General features: G+C 36.5%; 1 protein-coding gene across 16 annotated transcripts in view; it reads right to left on the bottom strand.

The window, feature by feature from the left end:
• Positions 1-25,802, bottom strand: part of L3MBTL3 (L3MBTL histone methyl-lysine binding protein 3) — an 81,490-nt gene that overhangs the window by 5,641 nt on the left and 50,047 nt on the right. For 8 of the 16 annotated variants that reach the window (XM_060692230.2, XM_060692233.2, XM_060692234.2 and 5 more), the window contains 9 exons: positions 24,975-25,060; positions 22,930-23,040; positions 21,404-21,518; positions 20,699-20,801; positions 12,855-13,004; positions 11,211-11,348; positions 7,417-7,539; positions 3,588-3,676; positions 1,109-1,272 (listed from right to left, as the gene is read on the bottom strand). In XM_060692230.2, the coding sequence (XP_060548213.2) occupies positions 1,109-1,272; positions 3,588-3,676; positions 7,417-7,539; positions 11,211-11,348; positions 12,855-13,004; positions 20,699-20,801; positions 21,404-21,518; positions 22,930-23,040; positions 24,975-25,060 (1,079 nt within the window). The remainder of the gene's footprint in view (positions 1-1,108; positions 1,273-3,587; positions 3,677-7,416; positions 7,540-11,210; positions 11,349-12,854; positions 13,005-20,698; positions 20,802-21,403; positions 21,519-22,929; positions 23,041-24,974; positions 25,061-25,802) is intronic. The other 8 variants (XM_087886954.1, XM_087886964.1, XM_087886976.1 and 5 more) reach the window with 1 other exon arrangement.

Raw genomic sequence — 25,802 nt, 5'->3', positions numbered from 1 at the left:
GATAATGCGGACTGATGGCCTCCCAGGTTGGGCGTCCCTCAATACATTATTGACAATCTTTTCAAGACTTAATGTTGATTAGTAAACAGCTAGAATAAAGCCTTCAGGACTCTAGTTGCTGATGCCAACATCCAGGAAAAGAAAATTCAAAGCTGCAAAATACTGTGGTGGAAACATGGAATTTAAGAAAAGCAAGCACATCCTCGAATACCAATTTAGATTGAACTGAAAAGGGAAATAACAGGAGAGAAGGGAAGGAGTAGAAAGAGCGGAAGGGAGAAGAGCGGAGAGGAGAGAAGAGGAGAAAGAAGAAAGGGAAAAGGAGAGCCACACCCACCACAGCACCCTGAGGTCAAACACAACCCTAATGCGACTCTCAATGAAATAAAGAGTTTGATATAGAAGGTCAGTAGTGGAGTTGATGTGCTCTCTCACTCTGAGCCTGACCTATTTCACTAGGCTGTATCTGAATGGAAAAAAAATAGGGGGAATGCTTTGTATGCTATCTTGAGTGCTGACTAACAGGTGGGAAGTAAATCTAGCAAATCAATAAAAAGGACAATACAAAATACCTTTCTCCCGACAAAAGTAGAAAAAATACCCTATAAACAGATCAGTATTCACTTTCACTAGCCTACTTTATTATGATAGATAATAGCATCACCTCTTAATATAAATATAAAGGCAAAATTGAAATAGAAATATACAATGAATATATCATCACAATAGATTATGTTATATTCTATTCTAATAGAACTCTATCAAGCAACATTAGCTGATGGTGAATGAAAATTCCATTTTTAAAAATATTTTTATGAAATATATAAAAACATTCAAGAAAGAAGAGAAGAAGAGGAAAGGAAGGAAGGAAAACAACTAAGGAAACTAAAATAGATGACTTCTGTCCTTCTTTTCAAAAGTTATTAACAAACCCACTGTCTCCCCTGCCTCTTAAATCTTCCAGAAATCCCTTCATCCCCTTATTTAATTCTTACTCGTCTCAATAATTAAATCCATAAATCATTGTTTCAGGGTTTTTTTTTCTTTAGCAAAAAGTCTATTAAAGTTTTCCAGTTTTTTAAAGTGAAAATACCATTTTCAGTCATACCTCATCTGTGCTCCATTTAGAAACTTTACTGGCAGGAATCCCAGCCACTGTAGGAAGGAGCTTACTGTGCTGTTCCCATCGCAATGGAAATGCAGGAATTGTGAGCTTGGAAGATAAAATGACTGGCTGCAGATGGGAACTTCTGCTATTGGTTTCCTTGCTGTCTGCAAGCAATAATAACACAAGTTTTATTATTGTATGCGTGATATGACCACACTTGTAAAGGAAAGGTATGTTCAGTATAACATATTTGGCCCATTTGACTTATTATTACTAAATGGCATTAATTAATGAATACTCTATAGAGCAGGGGTCGGCAACCTTAAACACTCAAAGAGCCATTTGGACCTGTTTCCCACAGAAAAGAAAACACCGGGAGCCACAAAAACCGTTTGACATCTAAAATGAAAATAACACTACATATATCGTTTCTTACCTTTATGCTATGTATAAAAAAATGATAGTGTGTTGCATTTATGTACTCAATGAACAGCTACAGAGAAAACATTTTTTTTTATTTCTGCATGCAACAAACACATTTTGAACTCTGAAAAAAAAAAATGGGTCGAAAAGCTCAATAAATCGCGTGCCAGCGGGTGTCGCACATTGGCAGTTGTGACGCATGTTTTGAGTGACAGGGAGCTGCAGCAGAGGGATGAAAGAATCATATGCGGCTCCAGAGCCGCAGACCTATTGCAGACCCCTGCTATAGAGTATAAGAAATACTCTAATCTGTACTAATTATGTCTGAGATAGATACATAACTACATTTTCTTGAACACAGTTTAAACTACCTTATGCACTTACCTGCCATGAAAAACAATGGAAACTGTTCAGCCATAATTTCCCCCCACATTTTTTAAAAACTATATCATTGCTTCAGCTCCCAATGGTAGGTGGGATGCTCCTAGTTCCTTCCCTTAAATATTGCCATCTTATGGGAACTAGGAAGTGTGTCTTTTCATTTGGTAGCCCCTGCGCTATGGAACACTTTGCCTCCTGAAGATCTACCCTCCTCGTCTTCTGTAAAGCATTAAGGATCTGGGGCGGACCCACAAACACTGGGATGAAGGGACTGCACATTGGAAGCTTGACTTGGTGCCAGGATTTTGTTTTTGGTTTTAATAGTTTTAATATGGCTTTTGTGTTGTTTTAATTTTTGTTCTGAAGCCACCCAGAATTTGTTATAAGATGGGCAGCTATATAAATGCTGTGATGGTCACTGGTTGTTGTTTTCTTAACCCTAAACCTGAAATTTCTCACTGGGCACTCCAGTATAATATTTTCTTCAATTTATCTCCTTTTTATGGTTGTCCATAAATGACAGTTTCACAAACCCACCACACACTAGTCCTGGCTGAACAATTCACTGCAACTTATAGCTGGTCACTCACAACTCACCTAACACAAATGAAAGCTTTACCTCTACTTTCGTCTATGTGAGACTGCTTTTCCTTCCATTTTTACAGGCTGAATTCTGCATTCTTTCTTTGTCTACAATTACTAATTTGATGATAATAAAGATGACGATGACATCCACTTTGTCAGCATATCTGTATTTTGCAAACTGCCTAGAGTCCCCTGCAGGGGTGAAATGCTACTGGTACGGGCCGGTTTGCCTGAACCGGTAGTAAAAAATGCTACTGGTTCGTCGAACTGGTAGTAAAAAACGTTAAAAAAAAAAAAGTTCTGACGATCAGCTGAGCGACATGCGATCGTCAGAACTTTTTTTTTTTTTTTTACTTTTTTAGCATTTTTTTACAACCGTTTCTCTCGTTTGGTGCGCATTACGCATGTGCGCACACATGCACGGCCAGCAAATTGGTAGTAAACTGATTCAGATTTCACCACCCTGGGATTTAAAATAATCCTACGTCTTAAAATAAAAAATAAGTAAGTAAATTCCACCTTTAGTCACTTAGTATTAATCATTATTTCTATGTTTACTTATATCTTGATTTTTTTTTTTTACCATTGTGAACTCCGTAGGAGAATTCAGAGGGACATTGCCTGAACCCCCTAAAGGTAGTCTAAAACCAAACAGTCTTATGAAGGCAACCTTGTGTGGTTCTGATTTTTCATAAAATGCTTCATTAAGCATCCTTCATTAAGAGCCTTGGTAGTACAGTGGTCTAAGGCACCCTGTTATTAAGCTGGTTATTAAGACCAGCTGCCTGCAATTACTGCAGGTTCGAATCTCGCCAAGGCTCAAGATTGACTCAGCCTTTCCATCCTTTCTAAGGTAGGTAAATTGAGGACCCAGTTGTGGGGGCAATAAGCTGACTTTGTATAAATATACAAAAGAATGAAGGCTATTGCTTAGCGCATTGTAAGCCGCCCTGAGTCTCCGGAGAAGGGCGGCATATAAATCTAAATAAATGAAAAAAAATTAAATTATTCCATAAAGCCAATTAAAATTATTAATTTATGTCACTAGTGAAACTCTTGTACAGCACATATAGCATGAAATAACAGCTACCTTTGGTTTCATTTATAGATAATACTTCATTTTCCATTTTTCTTTCTTCACAGCCATCTTTCCCAGTGAGTTCCTTGGTGTGCTCTCCCCTAAGTAATAAAAAAGCTTCACATTTAGTTATCTGGTAATGATAATAATATAGGGTTTTTTCACTTCTAGCTAAACATTTTATAAGATGTATAATACAAATTATAATGTATTGTATGTAAAATAAAATATAGAAATCAAAATCAAATCATTTCTCAAGACAAAACATTAACAAGAAGTCTGGTTTCATAAACTAATATTAACTTGCATAATCAATTTTGCTGGCTACTATATAAAATGGTACAAAACCAAAAACCAACATATTTCCATTTCCATTGTCTTCTATAACAATGATATCTTTAGATCTCTAGAAGGCAAGATGTTTTCTTTAAAGTGGAACATCATATAAAGTTACTTTGAATTCCTTCTACAATTTTATTAAGTATTAAATGATGAGTCCAAAGATAATTGATTCCACAGAATGCATATCAGGCATATAAAACCCCAAGGATGTGATATCATAGTTCTAGCAAATGGAACTGACAACACCTTCTGATCTACAAATCATATTACTTGCTCAAACGTGTAAGAAATTTTAAAAAGCCTGAAGCCATCAAATGATAATATGACTATATTTGAAGCCATTGGAGAAACTATCTGAAAAGATGAAAGTCACTCAATAAAAGTGGGGAGCTGTAGATGTAAAATAAAAAAACCTGTTTTCCACAATCAAAAACTAGAAGCGTTGTATATTCCTAATCTAGAAATTATAGGGAATTTATCCATCCATCCAATATATATGACCTCCCATCCATCTAAAAAACAACAACCTCTGGGCAGTGAACAAAGTAAAATCTAACATTCTATTAAAACTAAAAAGAAACCAATTGGGGTTTCAATAAAAAATCTTAATTCCCATTTATCACATACATTCACACCAGAACTCCAGAATTAACAACCTGTCCCAATACCTGGAGAAAGAGTCTTCACAGCAGGGGTGAAATCCAGCAGGTTCTGGAGAACTGGTAGCGGAATTTTTGAGTAGTTCAGAGAACTGGCAAATACCACCTCTGGCTGGTCCCAGAATGGGGTGGAAATGGAGATTTTGCAATATCCTTCCCCCAGGAGTGGGGAGGGAATGGGGATTTTGCAGTATCCTTCCCCTGCCATGCCCACCAAGCCACACCACGCCATGCCCACAGAACCGATAGTAAAAAAAATTGAATTTCACCACTGCTTCACAGCCTTCTAAAAGAGACCAACCACATATCAGGGGAAACTGCTTCATTGGGCAGCTGCCATGACAGAGAAAGCATACTTTCTGGGACCCAGCAGTGACACTGCTTCACTAGGGGACCCAGAACACACTCACTGTGCCAGATATTGTGAGATGGGCAGAAACCACTGGAATTGGGGAGTCTGGCCCCGTGCCATGTAGGTCTTTAAAAGTGACCGTTAGCCAGAAGCCTACTGGGAAGCAGTGGAATCCATATAGTACCAGTGTTATATGGACATACCATGATACGCTCAAAATTACAGCTGTTGCTATGTCCTGGACCAGCTGAAACTTCCAAGTGGTCTTCAAAGGCAGCCTCACGTGGAATACATTGCAACAGTTTTTCCAAGAAACATCTAAAATGTGAGTGGCTGCGAGCAATGCCTTTCAATTTAGGAACAGATGCAACATGTGAATAATATGTATTTATACAAAAACTCCTCAAGCTGGAGTCATGAATCTGGTAGAAACCTCTCGCGGTGCATCAACTCTGCCTATGGCAGTGTATCCCTATTCAGACTTAATGATGGCAAATTGAGGGACTGTACAGCAAGGGTTGATCTGAAGCCAAGATTTCCGCAACCAGACCCAGACTCTCTACATGGGGCTCCCCTTGAAGAGCACTCAGAGGCTCCAACTGGTCCAGAATGCGGCCGTGCGGGTAGTTATGGGTGCGACCCGTTACGCCCATATAACACCTCTCCTGCGCGTGCTGCACTGGCTCCCAGTGGTCTTCCGGGTATGATTCAAGGTGTTGGTTACCACCTTTAAAGCGCTCCATGGCTTAGGGCCTGGGTACCTCCGAGACCGACTTCTGCCGCCAGTAGCCTCCCACCGGCCAGTTCGCTCCCACAGAGAGGGGCTCCTCAGGGTGCCATCGGCCAAGTTATGTTGGCTGGCGACACCCAGGGGGAGGGCCTTCTCTGTGGGTGCTCCTGCCCTTTGGAACGAACTGCCCCTGGAAATACGTAAGATTTCTGATCTCTGTGTATTTCGCTGCGCTCTTAAAACTCTACTGGGCTGGGCTATCTTTGTGAATGATTTTAAATTGGGTGTTTTAATTAGGTTTTAATTCTGAGCCAAAATTATTTACTTTTAATTGGTTTTTAAATCGATGTATATATATTATGTTTTAATTGGCTGTACACCGCCCCGAGTCCTTCGGGAGAAGGGCGGTATAGAAATTAAATTAATAAATATAAATAAATAAATACTTCCTCCAGGCATTAGGAAAACACCTCATTTGGATGATCTGGGATAGAGGTGTACAACTAAGTATTATCATTGTACTGATGACATTTATCCCCATGCTGAGGGATGACCCTGATGGATGACAGTTTCATGTACATGTACAACAGGAGTAGGGGGAGAATCAACTCCTCTGGCACACTACAAAGTAGAAAGTTAGGGCTGGATGTCTCTCCACCCTATCACTACTAACTGGAATTGATTTCAGAGAGAGGAAGTACTGAAGAACAGTGGGGAGTCATTATCATTCTCTGAATGAGTAACTTCATAACGAAGTAATGTCAAACAGAAAACTTTGGTGTATGACTACTAAAGATGCATAGAGTTGACAACCTTGAAAACAAGTGAGGAAAAACTAGCATTTTTCAGGATAATTTGTACATAATAATTTTCCTGCCACCTTTACACGATATATTCTACTGCACAGCTGTCAAACGTAAGACATTTCAGATCCTCCAGTTAAATTTACAGTATCCCATTACACTCCAGAAAAATGACTGAACTATTTTCAGGCCTAGGAAATTATGCCAAGCCATAAGCTGTTTCATACTGAAGCATCATTCCTTTTTAATTAGCCATGCAGATGAAGTAAGAATGTGGGCAAAAAGCAGTTTCTTGCCAGAGTCTGCTGGCAGGTGGTACATTTAGATGTTTATCGGGAGAGAAAAAAATTATATTCAAACATATCAAGCAAAAAGGCAAGTTATATTGGAATTCTGTGTTTGCTATCAATGGATCTGGTGACACACAAGACTAAGTCATAAAGCAATTTTTTATCTTTATAGATTAGCATGGGGAATTATGTTACAGCTGAACCAAACCATTATTTTTTCTTTAACAATTTTGGCTTAGCATTGCTGTGTGAGCAGCGCAACTATCATATTTATTTGCAAGCTCCACATATGAGCCTATAGCAAGGTGCCACTAGATAAAGAAACCATTTGCTGCTCAGCCTGAAAGGAAAGTGCCCTAAGTGTCCTTCATTTAATGTGGAAATGCATGAAACTAAATGTGCTGAAAAAGAAGACGTTTTTATCTCAACAGCAGGCTATCCAGCTGTACAACAGCAGGACTCTTCACCAACTCACTTTTGACATGCTTGCTAGCAACAGAAATATCTCTTTGATTTTTAAATGTTAATTGTGATAAAAGCGACTAAGGAGTATAAAATGCATTAAGAAATGAACTCCTTGTATAAAAAAATGTTGTTCCTTGGATTCATTTACTTTATTTTCCTGTGTTTGTAAGTAAAAATAAAACTGGTTAGCTATACAGTACCTCCTTTTGCAACTGCAATTATGTGAAAAAAACAAACAAGCATGATTAAAGGGCGGATTCAGTGGTGGGTTCCTCCCGGTTCGGTCCGGTTCGGCCGAGCCAGTAGCGGTGACGATATGGCTCCTGTGAAGTATAAATCATTGTTTGTAACTTAATGTGTTGTGACCCTACCTAATTCTTAAGCATGGCTTAATACGATCTAATATGATTTAATGTGATGTATGAGTGAACGTTGAGTGGCTGTTCATCTGTGAACATTTACATGTACCAGTTTCAGGGAAGCAGTTTCTGGTTATGCATATATGTAGGGGATTAAGTGCATCCATGTGTCTTTGGAAGGGCAAGGCAATTTGGAATCACCATTAAAAACTGTACTACCCAGCCATGTAATAGGGCTGGGCAGTTGCTTTATTTGCAGCTCTCTGGACTTTGCAGGACAGAGAACCGCAAATAAAGCATCTCTCTTCAACCCTTCAAAATAGCCAACACTGGTTTAAGACTCGTGGTTGCTTCAGTTTCTGAAGCTTCACTTTCTAAGCAGCACATGAAATCCTCAAAAGGTTTGGCTGGTTCAACTAATAAAAAAGAAGTGTTTGGGTTGCACTTCTTCACATTTGTGAAGCATCTGACTTCTGGAGACTAAGACACTTATTCCAGGAAAATGTAGTCATTGTTAAGCTATTGATTACTTTAAAAAGTGCTACTACTTTAGGTGCCAATTAATCCCTAATATTTTTCTTATTTCTAGCTATGTTACACCTTTTTCAAAGATATTTGATGTGCATTTAAAAATAGTCTAGACTTGAGAAACAAATGTGACAGGAAGAATTAGATATTTTACATTCTGAATATGGAAATGCAAAAAGAAACGAAAGATATAAATAGAATATTAGCATTAAAATGGTAAAGACACTTTTTAATGAAGTTTTAAAATGAACACAGAATTTCTGTGATAGTACTTGCCATTGATCTGCAGAATTTCCTAATAATTAGGAAAAGACTGAATATTCATTTTTGGTTCTTCTGTTCTCCTTTCTAGGAGGACACTAATATTGAAAAATAAGCTTCTAGACATTATAATTGCTGAAAATAATTTGATCCAGGTTTCAAGGGATTGAATTGCTTTTTAATTAAATATGATGCTACAGTAATCCAGACAGTGCTGTGAAATATGAACTGCATGCAATTAACTTTCCCAACCCGATGCTTTCTCCCTAGTCATAGGTTGTTATAACTAGTTAATACTATGGATGTTATGAATATAGTACATTTTAATATTAACTCTGGGATATTTCATTATACTATCTGTAGCATAATAACCACATCAAATTCTCAAGCAGCGATTTTCCTCTGTCTTTATTGCTATTAGTGCTGTGATATTATTTTGTTTTTTCTTTCATACACAAAGAATTGTTTTTTTAAATTAAAGCAATAAACCTCTGTACCTGCAGAAAAAAAGGCAGAAGACTTTCTATAGGTAAATGAAGGACTACAATACATTTCTTTTAAGAATAGAATAGAATAGAATAGAATAGAATAGAATAGAATAGAATAGAATAGAATAGAATAGAATAGAATAGAATAGAATAGAATGCTTAACGCATTGTAAGCCGCCCTGAGTCTCCGGAGAAGGGCGGCATATAAATCAAATTAAAAAAAAAAATAGAATAGAAGCTGGAAGGGACCTTGGAGGTCTTCTAGTCCAGCCCCCTGCTCAAGCAGGAGAACCTATACCATCTCAGACAAGTGACTGTCTAATCTCTTCTTAAAAACCTCCAGTGATGGAGCACCCACAATTTCTGAAGGCAAGCTGTTCCACTGGTCAATTGTTCTCATTGTTAGGAAGTTTCCCCTTAATTCCAAGTTACTTCTCTCCTTGATTAGTTTCCAACCATTGTTTCTTGTCCTGCCCTCTGGAGCTTTATAAAATAATTTGACCCCCTCTTCTTTGTGGCAGCCCCTCAAATACTGGAATACTGCTAGCATGTCGTCCCTAATTCTTCTTTTCTTTAGACTAGCCAGACCCAAAACCTGCAGCCATTCTTCAGATGGTTTAGTCTCCAGGCCTTTGATCACCTGAATTGTTTTTCTCTGGACTTTTTCCAAAGTCTCAACATCTTTTTTGTAGTATGGTGACCAAACCCGGTTGCAGTATTCCAGGTGTGGTCTTACTAGGGTTTTGTAAAGCGGCACTAATACCTCACTTGATCTTGATTCTATGCCCGTTTATACATGATAATATTGCTCAAACTTAGTGCAAAGGGCATGGTCAACTAAGTCAAAGTGGTCAACCTGGAAAGTGAAGCCCCACTCTTTTATTTGTTTATTTGTTTATTTGTTTGTTTTTGATGTTGCATTACATGTGCAATGAACATAAAATAGAATGAGGCTTAAATTATAAGGTCACAAACACCAAACTGACTTCTTGCCAATACGATTGATTGAATGGTCACAGCTGTACCCTTGACTTTTAGGATCCACTCTCTGATTGCCCCTGCTAGTTAGACTGATGTTAAAGACATTATCAGGAGCCTAATTTTATCTATTTTTAACAAATAGTTATTCATAAAACTTGCTAATGTCTTTATAGGGTTTCCTGCATCACTTCAATGCACTGCACTGCACTCTATCATCACATAATGATTAATATTAGGAAAGAGGGTTTTCCCCCCGTATGCTATATGTTTGACTACATCTTGCATTTTTTATAATGATTAAGGGATTAGGTCATTTGTGGAGCTGACTTTCTACAAGCACACAACTTGATGAAGTTGTTACTAGTTTGTGTGTTTATAATTTTAAATGGCAAATATAAGAATTCTTTTCGTCAAGGTTTCAGAATATCCAGGATTCAATCTGGGTCGGTCATCAGGACCAGAGGTTTGGCCTTCGGAGTTTTCAGACTGGTATTGGAGCCCATCTTCAGAGAACTTCTTTCTAGCAGAGTGTGTGCTTTGGGCTATTCTTTGTGTGATATTGATATGGTGCCTGCTGTATGTGGGTTTTTAGATGATGAATTGGGATGTTGATGGCTGGCTATTAAGGCATTGGCTGTTGTTTCCTTGTTCTGCCAAGCCCTTGCCTCCTAAGTACTTGATAAGCATTTGATAAGTTATCCTTATATTCATTCATTCATTCATTCATTCATTCATTCATTCATTCATTCATTCAACTATCCATCTATCCATCGCATTTCTACACCAGCCAACTCATCTAAGTGACCTTGGACAGTTTACAATAAAAAAGCTATCATGATATAAAAGCATAAATAAGAACAAAGTTAAAAACAGAGTTAAAAAGATTAGAGTTAAAATATTAAAAGTTACAGTTACAAAGGTGGAGAGAACATCCTCATACCAACAGCGCCATAGCTGCACATCACTCTTTGACTCACATGCCAATTGGCAGAGCCAGACCTTAAAACTCTTTCTGAAGGCCCGGTGGGGTGGGGATGGGGGTCACTTCTGGGGGTAAAGGCAATGGCAGAAAAGGCTCTCTTCCTGGATCCCTCCAGTCAAAATCCTTTAACCTTATGTACTAACTAGAAATACTACAATATCTAGTAGTGAATGATACCATCCTCATTTATAAGCCTACAACAAAACGTTTAGGAACGACTTTCAAAAAATTAGCAAATGGATTTGTAGGTTGGATCATTTACATGATACAATTAAGGTCCTGAATAAAAGATTTTGTTCTGGGAAGCGGCAAATAATGGTATACAGATTACATAGATCAGAGCCAAAGTATACATTATGGGGGTGGGTGGGGGTGGGGGAGAAACAGATAGATACCTGTAGTTTTCTTCTTTGATGTCACATATTAAAGGATTTTTGCAAAGAAGTTTCACATCTGTATCTTCTTCCTTTGAAGATTGTAAATGAGGTGCAGGCTTTACTCCTGTGTGACTGGGACTGGGACATTTTCTGTTACTGTTATATATATAAAAAAGAGCAATTATTTAAAATCATGCATTGATGCAAAACTTAAACTGGAAAATAAAGCTGAATATTACTGAGTATCTCTTATTTATTAATTAAATATAATTAGCATAAACCTGACTATTTTTAAAAAGCATTTATAAATCCAAGATCTCAGAAACTGACCTAGTATTTCATTCATTCATTCATTTTGTATAGCTACCCATATCAAACCAATGACTCTGGGTAGCAAACAATCATACAAACAATAAAAAAGTTAAAACACAATGCAAAAACAGAAATTAAATACATATAGCAGCCAGGAGATATAATTCATTTATGGCGCTATAAGCAGAAAATAGGGTCCTTTACACACTTAGGGATCTAGGCTGGTCCACATAGTCAGATTTTCAAAGCCTTACGTATCATTTTCTACGTATTCATTCGCATCTCAAATCTATTTTATTTAAAAACAAGTGCAAGTAATAAAAGAAAATTCAATGATAATTAAGAAATGCCCGTCAACTGAATGTTAAAGCAAATAATAAATCTGGGTCCTCATTTTACCAACCTCAGAAAGATGGAAGACTGAGTCAGCCTTGAGCCAGTAAGAATCAAACTGCCAACAGTCGCCAGAATTAGCCTGCAATACTGCATTCTAACCACTGCACCTCCATGCATGGCTCTGCTCTATTGATTGTCTATTTTAACACAATGGTTCTCAACTTGTGGTCTGTGGATTCCTGGGGGGTCTGCGATGTCATCACAGAGGGTTCACAAAGACTTAAAGAAATGTTATCATTTAGCTCTTGAGTTAAGTGTCTTGGTGGTCCATGGCCATGGACCATGGCCACGAAAGGTATTTAAAGGGGATCCATGGTGAAGAACTACTGCCTTAACATATACATTTACTCTCACAAAAAGAGAAAATGTGTAACTCAATTCCCCAGCTTTGGGTGCCTCTGGGTGAAGGATTTGTCTTCAATAAAACCATGCATTATAAATATAAGCATGTGTATAATCGGTATATGCCATCAACAAAAGACATTTATACTTATCAGGATTGAAATCACTGCAATTTGTTCCCAATGCCCAATGGAATTTGGGGTTGTTATTTCTTGAACAGCAATTCCCCATGGTTTTTCTTTTCGAAATGTAGAAAGATTCAAACACATGTTCTGATGACATATGGGATTAAGCTGCTCAAGAGGAAGAAAAAAACCGAAATCCCCTGGGAATAACTAGAGCCTTACAAGAGACCTAAAGCACTTCTCTAAATTTCAGTTTTAGAAATATATACTGATGAATCAAAAGAACTTCCAAGTTGTTCTCACAAGTACAAAATGAACTTACTTAAATAATTCACATTTTTAAAAAAATATCAGTTACGGCCTTTTGAGTTTGTCTCTGCATCCTGAAACAAACACCACACAAGACGACATATGTGCTTCAGGTTCTGCCACAGTAAAACACATACAGTACAATAAATAATTTGAGCATAATTTCATTGACAATTACTTGATTATAGGAGAGGCTGATCTTTCATTTATTTCTGACTTTCGATTCCAATGCATAGGTGGATTATTTAGAGGGGTCTCCCCACTTAAACGGTCCGACAGAGTATGCTCTTTGTTCAGGTTTATTTCAGAATATGGGCAGTTGATCACACTGAAAATTAGAGACAGAGAAGAAAAAACAGAAGATTAGACACTAAAGCAACTTCCTAGTTGAAACAAACATCATACTGGTTACAATTTCTCTGCAATTACTTGGAATAAATGCCTTGTGTTCCTAACAGCAGCATCACTTTCTGCCAAGTATGTTAAAGCATACAATGTTTATTTTCGGAGAAGCTTGTTATGAAGCATATTATATTTGTGATGGATATTTATAATTTAAAGACAAATATTTTCTTTATTATTAGAAATAAGAAAGCCATATTCTCAAGGGTCAATAGGTTAAGGGAATGAGCAAAATAATGCAGTACTCTGAGAGGATAGCAAGAATTATGAATACAAATTGGTTGTTTCTCCTTTTCCTTTCTTTTTTGTTGGACCATTAATACTATTGAGTGAGTGTGTGTGTATATATATGTGTGTGTGTGTACACACACACACATACATACACACATACACATACACACTGTACATACATACACAGAAAGAGAGAGAAAAGGAGGGAAGGGGAGAGAGAAGCTTGTTATTTTAGCTAAATGTTATTGCCCTGTTGTACCACATGACAAGAAAAATATATGAAACAGATGTCTTGCATTTTATAAGTTCTCCTAAGAGGAAAGAAAAGTAATTACAAATATCAGTGTAAGGATCACAGTCTATCTCAGGTTTTTCAAACTTTCAGGTTGTGGAGCTGTTCATTAAAAAAAAAACCCACTTTAATCTGATCAAGAGGCAAAGCTCTTAATAGAAAACTGGCAATCTTCAAGGGAATACATTTTTTTAGTCTTTCATGGAACCTCATTAACTGCTCGAGGAATCTGAAGGTTCCCCAAAAGACAGTTTAAAAATCTCACCTCCATCCTATTGTTCCATGAGATACTAATCTTCAGTATCTCTATTCCTCAATTTAGCTTCTTCGGATAAAAGCAGCCAGCTTTATTTTCCCCGAACTTTTGAAAAGATAACCCTGTTTATGAAATCAGCAAAGATACCATAATATTACTGAATCCAAAGATTTTACTGTTGCCTACTTGCCTTCCTTCAATATTCTTTTCTGAAGTCAGGAAATTATTAAAATGAGCAGAAATTAGTTTATGCTCAGTGTCATAAACGTTGGAAGCCAATTCTTTATTATAGTCTTTGTTGTTGTTGTTTTTATCCTTTTCCTTTTCTTTTTTCTGGACCTTTTCCCAGTTTAGTTTGCATTAGTTTTTACTGGGTTTATTAAACATTTCAGTAAGGTTTTTCTTAGACAATAAACTGAAGCACTTGATTTCATGAAATATGTTAATTCTTTTCCACCCAAGAAGGCCTTTCTTCATATAAGTTTTTTTTTAAAAAAATCCTAACATTTTATCTGCTGTTTCTTTTTCTCCCAAAGCCATTGACATTTTTCCACAAACTATCTCACATTTCACTCATTGTGACAAAATTATCTTGAGAGTTCTAACCAAATGCCTATTCATTATGAAACGTTAGCCACAAAAGCAGTCTAGTTTGTGTAATGTTTAGCTCATTTTTAATAGTCCATAACACTATGCTTTTTGAGGTTTAAATTAAAGCTGTGCATTCAAGAAAACCTTCATTCTCATATTAATCTATTTTTGCTCATACCATTTTTCTGCAATTATTTGAAGATTTAAGCATTATGCCTTCTTTTCAAAGAAGACATATTTATCATTTCACTGACTTTCATCATCCACAAAGAGTCAATATATTTTGTCACTTTCTTACAAGTCAGTGGATCCTTTTCATCCTGATCATTTTATGCTCAAAAGAGGCATGCCCATTTATTCAAGTTCAATAATATGAATGAGGCAGTGGTGGAATTCATTTTTTTACTACAGGTTCTGTAGTAAGGCGTGGCTTGGTGGGCGTGGCAGGGGAAGGATACTGCAAAATCTCCATTCCCTCCCCACTCCTGGGGGAAGAATATTGCAAAATCTTCATTTTGACCAGCCAGAGGTGGTATTTGCTGGTTCTCCGAACTACTCAAAATTTCCGCTACCGGTTCTCCAGAACCTGTCAGAACCTGCTGAATAGCACCCCTGGAATGAGAGCATGGAAATAACTGTGATAAATAGTTGCATGCAGAAAGTCAGATGTTAAATTCTTAGACTCCTAAGTCAGCAGGCCTGTGTTGCTAAAGACTCATAAAGTGGTGGCTCCCTTCCTTTGGCACATCATCCCTTCACGAAATTAGACTAGCTCCCACTTTGACACTATTTCAAAAGGCGTTGAAGACTTGGGAACCCAAAGTGGGATGGAGCCTATCAAGTGGCTCATTTGACTGTGTGTTGTTCTGGGAGGGGAGGGGGGAGATATTATCGTTTTTTATTTTTTTATACTGTGTTTTTCTGCTTATAAGCCAACCAGAGTAGGTTGCCATATAAATTTAAGTAAGTAAGTAAGTAAGTAAGTAAGTAAGTAAGTAAGTAAGTAAGCAAGGTAGGTAGGTAGGTAGGTAGGTAGGTAGGTAGGTAGGTAGGTAGGAAGGAAGGAAGGAAGGAAGGAAGGAAGGAAGGAAGGAAGGAAGGAAGGGCAAGCAACTAAATTCATGCCAAATAAAATCAGTATTGTACCACAAGTCTGGAAGGGATAAAGACTAGACTTAGGACTTTGGGAACTGCCTTTGTTCTACTGAACTAGCTTTCTTCATGAGGTGTAAAATCAACATGATAAACATAAATACAGCAACTCAGCCCAATATGTGTATGTAGTTGCATGGGAGTCACATGTCTATATGCACAAACATGTATGCAGTCTTGAATATACATACCCTGAGACCAGGGTATTATAGTCCCTGCTATAATATAATATGCATTATGTGATGGGCTTCAATTAGCCAAGCAGTATAAAAGTTCTATTATTTCTTTCTTCCATAGTTCCCTGCTGACCCGTGCATGTGCAGTAGGTTTTCTGTCTCCATTATGATGCTTAGCCTGGGATTTTCCTCACACAGTTAATATGCTATTTTTTCAATCCTTTCTATTGTATTAAAGATAAAAGCCTCATTGTGAACAAGAGAATTACGTTCATTTTATTATATATAAATTTGCAGCCCTGTAGGATAGAAGCAACATTTGAAATAAAGACCTTCAGTTTTGATTGCGTATACATAGAAAAGTTCTTAATGATTTTGCAATGATGCAGAATGGAAAGAAAAGTAGAATTAATTAGTTCCATCTACTATTGACTTCACTTATCTTAATCCCTGGCTATTAGCTCAATGGACTATTAGCCATCAACCACCATTTTCCATTCTGTCTATCCTTTGAAGCCAACAGTTTTTTTAAAAACAGTGAGTAAAGACAGGCTCCAAGCTTCTATATAACAAGCCTTTTATTAATGAGTGAATGTGAATTGATTTACTCCATAAATTGAAGCAGAGCCTTTGAACACAATGGGATTGGATATCCCCTTCAAGTAAAACATGAACATTGGATGTTTGTGAAGAATAAGAGTTATACAATTCGCTTGACAGCAATTTTGCTAAAGAAGGGATTTTTCAGGCTTTTAGGATTTAAATTTAAGTAAGTACTACACAGATCGTAAGCATGCTTAATAGAATAATAGAGCTCTTAATGTTATCACCTAGTTTCAATGCAATACAAAGCAAAAGAAACAACAGTATTTCTGTATTAACTCTTTGATAACTTTATTGCAGTGTACATACACTGTACATTTCTAAGAGCACTAAGCAAAACTAAGAAATACTAGAAAAATGGGGAATGAATGGATTAATCCTTCCAAATAAAAATAGAGTGATAGGAACAAATGTGAGGGAAAAACCTCTTAACAACTGTAATAGAATCTTGTGCATCAGCCTTTCTCCCATACTTATTCCTGACCCATCCAACCTCCCTGAAATGGAGACTTAATTTCTCAAAACAAAGTGAAATTTCAACATCTACATGAAATTATTGAGAGATTTCTAGTGTATGCAACATAATTTAATTTTAATGTATGCCAATTAGTGACAGTAAAGTATTCTATTCTATTCTATTCTTATTCCTATTTCTATTCATTATGTTAAGAGGTCACCAATATGTTGATTACACTCAGATGGATGGAGGACAAAAAGAAAAGAAATCAACCCACTACTATTGTAGAGATATTGATTATAGTGCTTTGTCCATTATCTGGCCGCTTTGGATTGAATGGCTTTCTTCTAAAAGGTTATATTTGCATTTTGAAAGATTCTTGCAACCTGATGCACAGATTTTGATTTACTCAGATTAATAGAATATCTAGAAGTCTACCAAATGAAGTCTTGTTATACTGTGTTTCCCTGAAAATAAGTTCGGGTTTTATATTAATTTTTGCTCCAAAAGACACATTAAGGTTAATTTCCCATTAGGTCTTATTTTCAGGGAAATACAGGTACTAAATGCATCTGTTTGGCTGATGATCTTAACAGGCTTATTTTGGGGGTAGGGTTTATATTACAAGCATCCTGAAAAATCATGCTAAGGCTTATTTTCCGGTTAGGCCTTATTTTGGGGAAAACACGGAAGCTATTCACACTCTGCTAGTTTACTGTTGGGGGATTCCCTTAAAACATAATACAGGAATAGGATCAAAATGAGAAATTGGGAGAGGATAATGAGAAAAATAAAAATCAATATTATAGCAGGATCCAATCTGAGTCAACCACCGGGACTGGAAGTTTAATCGTCTGATCTTTCAAACTTATACTGAAGCCCATCCACAGGGAATTTCTCTCTAGTAGAGTGTGTGCTTTGGGCTATTCTGTGTGTAGTATTCATATCCACAGAATACAGAATAGTCAAGCACCCACTCTTTTGGGAGAAATTCCCTGAGGATGGGCTCCAGTATGAGTCTGAAAACTCAGAAGACAAATTATATAATTAAAGACTATCTGCGGTTATGTCTTGCTGAAATCTCAAGCAATGTTCAGTGAGTGTCCTTTTCCCACATACCCTCATCAAATATGGAAAATTGCAGTTAAAATAATGTTTAATAATGAAGCTTAAATGTGGAATGTCCTCCCAAGAGAAGGTAATTTGTTATCCATGATATGGCCCATTTTTTCTCCCAAATATTTTAAATTATGCGATACAGGTAATCACTGACTTACAACTGGTTGCTTAACAACTGTTTAAGTTATGACAGACTTGAAAAATTGTATTTATGACCTGGACTCAAAGCTATTGATTGCCATATGACCTTGTGGTCATGGGATCATATTTGAGGCACTTAGCACCTAGCTAGCATTTCCAACCAATTGCAGCATCCTGCAATCACATTTTATGGGGAGTTTTACAGGCTTGGGTTTTTTTTTTTTTTTTGTTTGTTTGTTTGTTTTAATTTGATTTATATGCCGCCCTTCTCCTGAGACTCAGGGCAGCTTACAATGCGTTAAGCAATAACGTTCATACTTTTGTATATTTTATACAAAGTCAGCTTATTGCCCCCACAAACTGGGTCCTCAATTTACCTACCTTAGAAAGGATGGAAGGCTGAATCAACCTTGAGCCAAACTTAGTTTAATTGCAGACAGCTGGTGTTAAATTACAGTGCCTTGTCTGCAGAGCTATCCAGGCTCCTTGGATAGCTTTTTGGATAGATTTTTTTTTGGGGGGAAAAAATTATCGGATGAGTTGGATTTGGAGCGACAACCACATGACTTGTTTAACAACCATTGTAAAGATGGTTGTAAAGTTTAGTCTGGTCATATGGCGACTTGATCTACAATTCAAATGACTTATGACCAAAATTCTGAGCTCAATACAAGGGTTACCTATATTCCATCTTGCATGTTGGCTCTTGTATATGCTATTGCTAACTACTGGTAGGCCCAGACAATTGAAAATATTCTTATTTTTGTCGTTTTGTCTTTGTGGATAATTTGTATGTAGTTTAATAACTTGGATAATAACTTGACAATAACTTATTAAATAACTTTAGTAACTTAAGTTACAAAACAATTGGCACGTCTACTCTACTCCATATAGCATATAATATGGAGTTCTCATAAAGAAACACAAGATATTGAGTAATTCATTTGTATGCAAATCTGAATCTTTTTTATTACTATAGAACCCCGAGGTCCCAATTAACATTTGCATTTAAAAAGACATTCATTTTAGCCCTGTCATGCTTTGTCATTGCACATTTTCATCCAACTTAAGCATTGTGCTATCAGAAAATGACTGATCAACCTGCTTTCAGACATTTACTTGACAACATAAATGCACCTTGTCATGAACATTTCCAAAAGTATATTTAAGTAAAAGTTTCAACAGAGATTTTTTTTAAAAAAAGAGTGGACTGAAGCCTGATGTGAATGACTATACCCATTTTATCCTCCTCTGTTAATTCAAATGGAATTTCGATTTGAGAGTTCAGGGACAAAATGGATTTGCTCAGGGAGAGATATCAATATTATGTTAGTTCCCTGAGTGCTACTTACATTCTTATATTTCAATGCTTTTTGTATAGCAAATTTGTAACCATTTTAAATTACAAACCACAGTAGCAGAAAATACAAGTTATTACAACTATTTTTGTGGTTTAAATAAAAGCATGCTTTTAATAGTTTAGTTCCTTATTCTTAGTCATAGTAGCCATCTAGTTGCTGACAGGAAGCCCATAAGATAATAGCACCCTTCTGCTCTTATTTCCTAGAACTGATAATCAAAAAATACAATAATAAATGTAGTATGTATTTATTGACTCCCTCTACACATGCTATTTTCCACTCCATCTTAAGGAAAATATTTAAGCCCACAATTTATTAAGAGGCAAAAATGAAACCCAGTAACCCTAATTCTTCAAAACTACTAATTTAGCCAAGTGGGTTAGTTAGAATCAATATAATGCCTGGTCATTGAATGTATTTTTCTTGGTTATTGGTCTACAGGCATTCATGATTCAAATACAAATAAACATGTATTTAGGCAAAAGGTAAAATCTGTATTCTAGTCAAGACCCATCCAAGGGGAAGGGGCAGCCCTGACCGAAAAGCAAATGCAGATAGAATTTTTAAAAAGGTATTCTTTCTGATATCCCATAAAGATGAGAGGATCTGAAAAACTGAAGGCTAAAGAAGAGTATTAGTTTTCATATTCATTGTAAAATATTGAAACTGGATAAATACTGGAATTGTGATTTAGTCAAATGACAAATGCATAATATTTACTGATCAATTTCAATACAGCTGAAACATTTTGTTGAACTTTGACTTATAATAACCTATAGACTTCAAATATTTGGTTTATAACTTAGAATAAAATTATGAAAAAAAATACTATATTGTGAGGCTACCAGATTAAAGCTTTAATGCCAATACATACTGAGATTTTGATTTTCATTAAGGAATCAAACTAACAGCTCCACCCAAAATAAGGACCATATTCAAGAGGCAAATAAACCTAACTGAATGTTAAGGAGAAATCTCTTACTAGGGAACATCATATTAGTTAAAACATCATTGATCTATGGTGAGCATTCACTTAATCAGGTTTTATATTCTGGTCACAATGAAGTCATGCAATTGAGTGAAGATCATCATAGCAATCTAAATAAATGAGTACTTGATTGTCCTTTTTTTTTGCAATAACATCTTGTCTCATGGACAGCAATTAAATCAAATTCACAGCCTTATTCTAATGGGGCACCTCTTGCTGAGCTACTGAAACACCAGTTCTTCATAATACATACCTGTGATGGCCCATATGCCTGGCTCTTTTTATATGTCCAACTCCCCTGCAGCCTGCTGTAGGGCACCCTCCTTGTTCTAAAGCTTCTACTAATTCCAGTGGACCTAGACAAACAATACAAAAACCAACTTCAACATTAGCTTCATATTTACACAAAACACAGGGGTGGGCAATTAATTTTCCGATGGTGACACATGAGAAACGGCCCGGTTGTGGAGGACCGTCATCCTGCCCCTCCTTCCCTAGTGAAGGGTTGGATGTGGGCCATAAAATGCCCAAGTCTACAAGAGAATATAAATGATGGGGGAAAAAAAAAACTTTGATCTCTTTTTAAATGCTAAAGAGAGTCCAAGTGAACATAAAATATTTGAATTACATTGCAACAATGGGACTGCCTATTCAATCAAATCATCTGAGTATAGATAAAAGAATGATTTCTATGACTTTGAAGAAATCCACCTGGAATTCTTATCATGGGTTAGTAAACATGTATACATTTTCTCTTCTTGAAAATCAGAATACCCACAAATATTAAATTCAATTATCAAGTGTTTTGCAAGATATCCACTGATTTCCATAGACTTTGCAATCACTCTATGAATGATTTAGTACACAACTTGGCTCTGTCACAGCACATTATTTTGTCAAGGCAGAAGAAAACAGACTGGTAAATATTTATTGTATTTTTGCATTTTTATTGTCTTACTAAGAGGGGGCTGAAGAGGATGTCCTGTTTTTGCACACCAGCCTGCAGGATGTATGTCTGGGTTATCTGCATCAATCCAATAGTCATAAATACTATCCCAGCCATCAAAGTGGATCTAAAACAGAAAGATATAGAATGTTGAGATCCTTGTAGTTAGGGACTACTTTCTTTTTTATATAAAAATTAGGTTATTTATTTTTATATTAAAGCTTTATAAAGAAAAAATGACACAAAATTGTGTTTGTACTAATTATTATGGCTTTATATTTATTTTGCCAAGATAACAATTCCAGTTATATTTTAACAAACCCTTTAAATTTTTAATGCATGAGTTTAAAGTTTTCAGATGTTTCCAAATTCAGTCTTCAATTATGTTTGGTTCCCAATGCTAAATGCAGCTCAGCCCATTTTTTTTCTGAAGCCTGCCAAATGCTCATCAGAATTGGAATAGGTTATAACAAATGTCAGAAATGGTATAAGGTTTGCTATGGGGTGCTTCGGCCAAAACCCAGCAGTAAATGCCCGTTTTTGGCAAAAACATAGTAAAATATGGTCATGTGACTGAAGGATGCTGCAAATGGCTATAAATACAGGTACTCCCCCCCCCACCCATACCCAATCATAAGTACCTTTTGGGTGGTCAGTTGTAATTTTGAACAGTGACTAAGCAACCAGTGGTAAGTTGAGACTACTTGAAATTTCTCTTAACTAAATTGTTCCAAATTGTACTCAAACTATTCCAAAGCAAAGCATCAAATGTTTAGATCCTGAAATCCCTTTATCCTAATCACTGTCATTTGTCATTATGATTTATCCTAATCATAATACTTAGTAATTATGAGCTAAGAATATAACTCAAAAGAGATTAAATTCTGGATAAAAGTCATGATGATGTTGATTAGCTTGGTAGGTCTGAAATCACAAACCATGGTTAATTTACCAAATTAGCAAACTAAGGGGTCATTTCCTTCACGTTAGTATAACAGTGGAAACAGCTGGTACAATCACATTTGGATTAACACTGAAAACAGTTGATTCTTTCTTCAACTACTGACAGCACAAATTAACAGTGCAATTAGGAGTGAAGTGTAATATGGTATCACCACAGGATGCAAACCTCACAATCCATGCAAACTGACAAAGACAGAAAGAAAGTGCTTTTGTCTTGCTTATGTGTTTATTGGAGATTTAGAGTGCAAATTTATAGGGTGCCTTGTGAATGTGCGAGAGCATCATGTCTCATCACATGGTGATGAGTTAAAACTGGTGAGTAATATATCTGAGATCAGTCCACCACAAATAAAAAAAACCACTTTCATATCTAATCATGGAACTTAAAATTGTTATAGACTTTATCAAAATGGGGACAAATTCAACAGGATGAAGCTACGTTCCTCCTATTCAATGAAGTAAATAGAGAAATCAGAGTAGTATTGTAATAAGGTATTATCATTTATAATTGTTCAGCAGGTAATAGATGCTCCTGTTTAAAAATCAAAAGATTAAAAAAAAAGAATATAAATTACTTTAATTCTGTGATCTTCTGTTTCAACCACAGTAGCTACTCTGATAAGCGCAGGATTCCTCTTGTCAACAGCTTCAAGTTTCATATTCTTCTGAAATCCATGAGAAAGTTTCTACAACAGAGGAAAGTACTTTTAGTTTAATTTGTATCTATTATTTATACCACAATGTTCTATGCCAAGGATAAGATTCACTGGAAGAAGCTTGCTGTTCTATGTGCTTCACGAGAAAGGAACCAATGATGATGATATTCTATAAAATATTAATTAACTGTATAAAATCATTATTGAGTTGATTGACAATTTGGGATCCCTTGGACTCTTAAAAAACAGGTAGTAACTGTGGCCAACAGGGCCCTGGCACTTACTCATTGTCACTCATGCATTAGTGATTTCTTAATTGGACTATAATATTGGAATACACTCTACATGGCCCTTGAAGGGCATTTGGATGCTACAATTGTTCCAAAATACAGTAAGTCAAGCAATTATATGTGCATTTCATGGTACCCACATAACACCTTTAGCCTAGGAGTTACACTGGTTAGCTTCCGGTTGCTACCTATCACATTTAAAAATCTGATATGATTCAAGGTTTGGGTTTCTGCAGAATCATCTTCTCCTAGCAACATCTGTCCGTCTGATAAGATGTAGGAGGTTGTGTCCCTCTATCAAAGACTGCCATCTTCAGGGACCATGAAATTATGCCTTCTCAGTTGTTGCCCTCTTCCATCAATGAATATCAGCTCCAACACCAAAGTAGCCACTCTCTCATGGCTTTCAGGAAATTAGTGAAAATTTTGATTGTCTATCAAACCATTGAAATTGGTTCACTGTAATTATCCCTCCCAAGTAAGAAATTGTTTTATTCTTTTGAATATTTCTCCCGGTTTTATGTTAACATTTATGTAAATATAATATACATTTTTTAAAAAAACCTTATTTAGATATATTGCTTTTAATCCAGTAAATAAATAAAAATAAAATAAATAAATAAAAATAAAATAAGCCATGTATCTAGTAGTTAACAAATCCTCTTTTTTCTTGTGTTGGTTCAGGAAGCAAAGTGGTAGAAGTAATCTTCAACTTACAACCATTCATTTAGTGACAAAGTTATGACAATGAAAAAAGTGACTTATGACTGTTTTCCACACTTATGACTGTTGCAGAATCCCCATGGTTACAATTGGCATGTAACCAATTATTGGCATGTACAATTGGCATGTATTTATGACAGTTGCTGTGTCCCGGGGTCATGTGATCACCTTTTACAACTTTCTGACAAGCAAAGTCAATGGGGAAGTCAGATTCACTTAACAACCATTACTAACTTAACAATTGTAATGGTTCACTTAACAACAGTGATAAGAAAGGTCATAAAGTGGGGCAAACCTCACTTAATAACTGTTTTGCTTAGCAACAGAAATTTGGGGATGAATTGTGGTCATAATCAAGAACTACCTATCGACTGAAAATAAGCCATGTTTAGGTAGTGCATTTCCTCCATTCTCCTTTCATGAAATATCATTAAAGGATAAAAAGTGAAGAAAGAAAAGTTAAGATATTGTCTTAATATCTTAAATAGAGCCTGAGTGGCGCAGCAGACTAATGCTACTGTTAAAGGTAGTATTTAACTTCCAGCTGCCTGCAATTACAGCGAGTTCAATTCTCACCAGGCTCAAGGTTGACTCAGCCTTCCATCCTTTCTAAGGTAGGTAAAATGAGAACCCGGTTTGTGGGGGCAATAAGCTGACTTTGTATAAAATATACAAAAGTATGAAGGCTATTGCTTAACGCATTGTAAACCGCCCTGAGTCTCCGGAGAAGGGTGGCATATAAATAAAATATATATATATATATCCAGATATTGTCAGGGTGTTGGATCTGGCTGAAGACCAATTACTGCTGAATTCTAAACATGGGGAAAATATTATCTAAAGTCAAAGCAACAAGGTCATAAGGTTAGATATTAATATTGATCACAGCAGCAATAGTGGTGGTATATAATAAGCAGAATAAGTATGAAAAAAACAATAGATGTTTCTTACCACTTTAAAAGCTCTAGCAGGTGCAGGTAAAGAACTGGTTTCTTCCAAATATTTTTCCCAAGAAAAATGTTTGCCATGAGGGTAGTCTAATTGATAAATAATGATACAAAATTTAAATATATCATGCACTGGATGTATTCAATTGCCATTCACTAACATCTGCAGGGATGTTATTCTGACTGCAAAGTATTCTACAAAGAGTTTTCTTTAGTGGAATCAATTTACCAAATCTGGACTGCAAAATTCTGTACAACCATTAGACAGTTCCCAAAAAATCCCTCTAGATCTACTAGTCTGAAACAGTTTAAGTTCCAGAAGTTGTTCCAGGAACTCTCACATCTTGAGAGATAAATACCTCTTTCACTCTTTGATCTTGTCTTCTGGCACCTCTGCGCATGCGCACACTGGAAACGGGCTCCAGCTGTTCCTCTGCCTCACAGCTGTCTATCTCCCTCTCTGCCTCTGATGCAGAGGCCTCATCAAGCTTTCCCCAGCCCGCAGGACTGGCCCAAGTTCCTCCCCAACCTTCTCAACTGTCCGACTCTGCTGCCAGCTCTGCTGGCCGCTGGCGGGCCACAACAGTTCCTGAAGGCTTCCGACAGCAAAAAGGCAGCTGGGGGTGATGCACGCAAGTGAGGTGAGTCAGTAGACCCCCCCCTCCCCCAAAATAAGACCTGGTGCCTTTTTTGGTGGCAAAAAAAAATAAGACAGGGTCTTATTTTCGGAGAAATACAGGTATAGATATTCACAGGGAAAGCCATTTCTTAGCAAAGCTCAACTAAACAAAATTTCTGTGAAGACTGTATATAAACGTTAATATAAGTTTTA

Source organism: Pantherophis guttatus, chromosome 1 (assembly GCF_059756535.1).
Source record: "Pantherophis guttatus breed Tessera chromosome 1, ASM5975653v1, whole genome shotgun sequence".
Taxonomy (NCBI): Eukaryota; Metazoa; Chordata; class Lepidosauria; order Squamata; family Colubridae; genus Pantherophis; species Pantherophis guttatus.
Note: the sequence above shows the minus strand (reverse complement) of the source record. Positions and strands in the feature narration are given on the sequence as shown.